The following is a 5,611-nucleotide window of genomic DNA, read 5'->3' as shown; positions in this document are numbered from 1 at the left end:
CTGAGCCTGCCGACTTAGCGGTGTGTCCTACTCCTTACCTATCTAAATTTGATTTGGCATTAAAATATTTACTTGATAATGAACAATATAATTATTTAACGCTGCCTTAACATGTTTATGTAAAAAAATCAACAATAAATATAACATCATCGTAGTTAAAAATAAATATAATAAAGAGTCATTTTTATTTTTTGCTTTTGAAAATCAGCTACCATTATTTGGACTTTACGGTGGCCACGCAAAAATATAGAAAAATACAGCTTGCTTATGTCATGTCTCATGTCAGTCAGTTCGTATAAGTGGCAATTTGGCTAAGTAGGCGAGGAATTCACCACTCTATTTAGTCTATTTTTCTCAATTGCGAATGATTCTTTGAATAATATCATAATTATGTTTCAAAGAACAATCGGCAATGGTGTTTCTTAATATGTTGACTTTATGGAAATCCTTCACCATGTTACATTTATTATTATTGCTGATGTGTACTTCACATGTTTCACCTGGTGGTAAGTATTAAGATATTTATTATTATTTCGTTGCAGTTGTTTTAATTGCTGCTGCCTGAAACACAGGGAATCCTAGTTCAGGCATTTGCAAACCACTTGTCTCTATAAACTCTTAGTCTTTAAGAGCAACCACTGTACTATCCAATTGTCTTATTTTAAACTTGTGAAAAACCTCCAACCCCCTGAGGCTTTTAATTTTCCATACATTTTCTTTGAAATCGCGTAACGACGGTGGGAGTTGATGGGTTAAAGAATAAAAAAACACTTAATGCTCTTTTTATATTTAAGCAAATGATCTCCATTTCTATGATGGCTCTTCAACGGCTGACATCATTGCTGGAGATGTTTTCTTCGAGATTGTGGATCCTCCTGAGTTGAGCTACTCCTTTCGGATTCGACCAGCTAAAGATTTTGGAGCTCCTTTTGTAAGTTTTGTTATTCATATGTTCAGAACTGTTTCACGAAGTAAAAAGTATTTATTGAGACAGGTTTTATGAGTTAGTAAAAAATATTGAATTGTGTTTTTGAATGTTGAACCACAAGTGGTTCACTATGTAAATTAGAAACTGAAATAAATTATTTGAACCAGCATCTTTAGCTTTTGTGACTGATGCCATGGTCCCTAGGCCACGTATGTTATATCAGCACCCAGCAATGAAATTGGCAATTCAAATATTAGGTAGGTATTATTTTCATAATATTAAAAATGTTATAACACAAAATTAACCAAACCGATTATGATTAAAAACTACATGAATAAAAACAATTGCAAAACATTGCAAAATCAAGTTATGTAACAGTAGGTACTGCAAATAAAAAATAACAAAACAATTTTGTGTTACAGACAAAGTTAGTGACATCACAAAGTTTGTGGGGGACTGCCCCGCACTGAAAGGACTCTTAAATTGTTATTGTTGACGTGTGAATTTTTTGTTTTCAGAACCAGAGCTTTCACTTCGAAAAAGCCCGTTTAGTGCCAACTGTACCCATCCATAGTTGCTCAGATATTTTGAATACTGATGAGCTTACCGGCCATATTGCGTTGTCTGAGAGAGGGTAGGTACTTAAAATTGGTCTGTTTGTTGGATACAACCAAATAAAATAATGCAGTAAAAAGCGGATATGCCAAAAATGGTCAGAAAATTACCAAAAATTTACATATTTTTTTTTAAATATATTTATTTAGTTTTTTGACAACTTTTGTTACTACTTACAGAGAATGCTCATTCGTGTTCAAGACTGTGAAGGCCCAGCAGGCTGGTGCCAGAGCGATGATCATCACGGAGTCCGTGGACAAGTGGGAGGACTCGATGGACCATCTCATTGAAATGGTGGATGACAGGTGGGATACCCATACAAGAGTGTTGAAAGAGTAATTGATTGTAGAAGAGATGTAATCTGAAATAAAGTTGGCGATGTACTGCATCATACGTTTTGTGGTGACTGGATAGGCCAAAGGTTAATTTTGATAACCAGAGTTACCGCATATTGCACAGTGACGTATGCCGTTTAGCAATTCAAAGCATGAAATTGTCTTAGATTTAACACATTTTATACAATCAATGAATCTCTGCCCATACTAATATTATATGTACTGTATTATGTACCTATATTAATATGTTTAAAGAATAATAGAACCTATTTTGTGTTTAACAAAGTGATTAGGTACTTACTGCTCGCTTCAAGTTGGCCGTCGGCGACCGTCACATGATTACGTCACTAGTATTGTGGACAAAAAAATAATTTCGTACTTTATTTTTTAATTTTGTTTAACAAATTTGTGATTTTATAAAATGCAAGTCATAAAGTTGTTGTAGGCAGCGGTGGCGTAATGTCATCGCCAAAGATTTAAACGCGCGTGTACTAGCGGAAACCGATGTCCAGGATAGAGCGAAGTAGAAGGAGAAAAATAGGAAAGCGGACCCCGTCACAGTACGGGACAAACGCTAGGAGGATGAAGATAAAAGTAGTTGTAAAGCTGTGGTAGCCGAGTAAATAAGGCGTCAGAGGGAATGTTTTTTTTTTATTATATATTTATTAACATAAAAATATACAGCTTATACAAGTACAGTGTCCCACAAAACAGTTTACACGGTTTGACTGTGGGATCGTGTAGTCTCTACTCTCTTATAACAAAATCGTTTACATCTATCATTACTAATAATGCTCAACAATTACTATACGCGATTTACGAGGTAACTACGCAGCTTTTTACCAAATTTTACTTTATTGGCTTCCTGTCTGATGTCAGAGGGCAGGCTGTTGAGTATGTAGGGAAGGCGTTTATGAAGACACCTATCGCCGTAGTAATTAGTAACCCTCGGCACAACAAACTTGCCCGCAGACACCGACCGTTGCGGGGAAGCGGGCCGGGAGGTAACTGCAACTTGAAGTGAACGGATAGTAATGTCTATTGTCATTGGAGACTTCGATTTTTTGTTGCTTAAATATATTTTGTTTTAATTTTCAGGATGGATACAGAAGTAAACATCCCTGCAGGTTTCCTGCTCGGCCGCAGTGGCGCCACCATCCTGCGAACACTGCGCCGGCTCAAGAGGAACCACGCGGTCATCAACCTGCCCGTCAATATGACGCACGTACCTATTAGCAAAATGAACCAACCCCCTTGGATCGCGTGGTAAAGCTTTCTGTGTACATAGCAAGAAGGTACCTTTTGATATTTAGAAGAATGAAAAGTCGGGAACCCACATGATTTGGTTGTTCAGGCGATATAAAATATTATGAAATTTTTAATATGAGATTTAGTCCGACCTAGTGACATTAGACATCTATTTGTTTAGATAAAGTTAAAATCAACGAATAATTATACTAATTAATAGTAGAAGAGGTGTAGTGTAGGTATGGTTACGTGATACAAACAGCAACACTCCTAATTGTACACGGTCGACCTTATTAAAAAAAGGCATACACCAAAAAAGGTCCACCAATGTACAGTTAACAGTGTGGGCCATGGTACCTAGGGTTGTCAATTGTTGACATTTCACGATTCAGTTACTACAAAACATATGGCGTCGTATAGCGCCATCTAGATCAACTATTAAATTATGTGCGAAGTGTGTGGTGAATTAATACAAACATGCACACAGCTAAATGCATGTTTGAGTAAATTAATGTTCGAGTTAAAAAATACACCAAGTATTTGACTGAGATTTCTATAGTAACGTATTCTACCTACTTATCCTACTTATTCATAGAAAATACATGAATTATTTTATTTTGGAGTGATACGATTAATGTAAGAAAACAATATGCTTCTCTCTCACTACACCAGTGGCAGTGATTATTATTGTCAAATTATTATACTCATATTATTGTTTTTAAATGAAGGCCTAAGTAATACTTGGGCTGATATGGCCTTTTGACTCTTTATTTATGTAACTTGACTGGGACTGTCACTGTCGATGCATATCAAAATTACTTCAAAATTTTAAACTTTGTTTTGACATTTATTCCGTTCCATGATAAATTATCGTCAGATCACAAGCAAAAGTCACTAATTACTACAATAAATTAAACAAAAATCGACCTTCTTTTAGAACAAATATGGTTCACTATGGCTATGAACTTGTGGTGGTACTTAGTGACTTTTGCTTGTCACCCGACGTCATATTGTTTACAATTTTGCATGAACTTGAACAATTTTGATATCTATCGACATTTACAGTGCTTGTATATTTGGAATAGGTTAAAACTGTTATTTTCTTGATTAATTTATAGAAAAGGTGATAGTTACTATTTGTTGTACTAAAATCGTTTTGCTCAGAATGAATAGTAAAACTAACTACAATTTCAGTTCACAGGATTGATTACATGTGTATTATAAAGATAGAAGAAAGAGAGAGTTTATTTTTTAAGTACCATATTACAATGCGCGTATGGTGCGTTACTGGTAAATCCACGACCTGACGCTAGATGTCGCTTGCGAAATTAACTTGCGATTTGGTAAGAGAACTGATGTATGGAGTTACCATTAATTCCTTACTTACTCTCTATGGAAAGCACATAAAATAGTGCAGCTAAAAGAAATAACTCTATGAATATAACAAGTATTTTACGAAAGGGTACAAATAGTAGTTTGTGTTACAAGGGATCAAAATGATATATTTCCGTCAAGGGCGTACATTGAATCCTAAGCGTAATGAGGGATTCAAGTGTTAACGCCCAAGACGAAATAATTTTGATACCGTGTGACACATACTGCTTTTCACATCAACTATGAGGAAAATAAAAAAATCTTAGTGTTGACACTACAGTGTTGCCACTTTTTAATTTCTACTCTTTTTTGCCATGCTGTACATACGATGTTCATAGTTAATTATATTAATATTTTAAACTGGCAATGAAATGTCGTTGAACAGAAAAGTGCCACTTTGATCCCTCCTAGCAGGGAAGAAAAATCCATTTTCCGATTAGGTGATGTGAAAAAATGTTTTGTTCCTTGTTAAGTGTAATCATTTAAAATGTAATCATGTCGGCCATTTACAAGGTGCACAGCCCATACAACAAATATAATGTGTATTTGTTTTACCTCCATTAGAATAGCCTGTGTTTGCTAGTCAATAATTTATATTATTTGCGATATGCTAGCTACGAAATAATTTGTTATTTATTTAATTATTGTAACTGTTGTAACTTTTATAGTAGGTGGATGTTGGAATGCAGGTACATCGAGAAAAAGAGAATTATATCCATACCATAGCGTTGATTTCCACACTTTACAATCAAACAGTCTTACGACGCAAGTCATTGGCATGGTTATTTATAACAGAATCAAATTGATCATTCATTCAATGATGAGCCTTGACAATTTTGCTTTCTGATGTATCTGAGTAATGTCATACATCATTGATTTTTAGACTCTGACCACGCTAACCCTGTGCACAAACTTTGCAGTAAGAATGCATATCCATATAAGCTCTATACTTGACGTAGCATTTTGCATGAAAACTTATCGTGATCCGACTCTAGCATTTTATTATTTTTTAAGAATATGACGTCGTTATTTCAACCATTGAGCATACAGATGATGTGTTTGGTGATTCTTTGTGATAATATTTATTTTATAAGGAAGTAATTTTGGATCA

At 34.9% G+C, this 5,611-nt stretch overlaps 1 protein-coding gene across 1 annotated transcript; it reads left to right on the top strand.

Annotated features, from left to right (window-relative positions):
* Positions 1 to 314: 314 nt before the first annotated feature.
* On the top strand, positions 315 to 4,604 carry LOC134794301 (PRADC1-like protein). Its single transcript, XM_063766064.1, has 5 exons — positions 315 to 506; positions 795 to 931; positions 1,447 to 1,562; positions 1,723 to 1,848; positions 2,977 to 4,604. Exons 1-5 carry the CDS (start codon positions 413 to 415, stop codon positions 3,146 to 3,148), a joined length of 645 nt encoding a protein of 214 aa, XP_063622134.1. The 5' UTR covers positions 315 to 412; the 3' UTR covers positions 3,149 to 4,604.
* Positions 4,605 to 5,611: the final 1,007 nt, after the last annotated feature.

This window comes from Cydia splendana, chromosome 10 (assembly GCF_910591565.1).
Source record: "Cydia splendana chromosome 10, ilCydSple1.2, whole genome shotgun sequence".
Taxonomy (NCBI): Eukaryota; Metazoa; Arthropoda; class Insecta; order Lepidoptera; family Tortricidae; genus Cydia; species Cydia splendana.
This window is presented reverse-complemented; position numbering and strand designations above follow the sequence as displayed.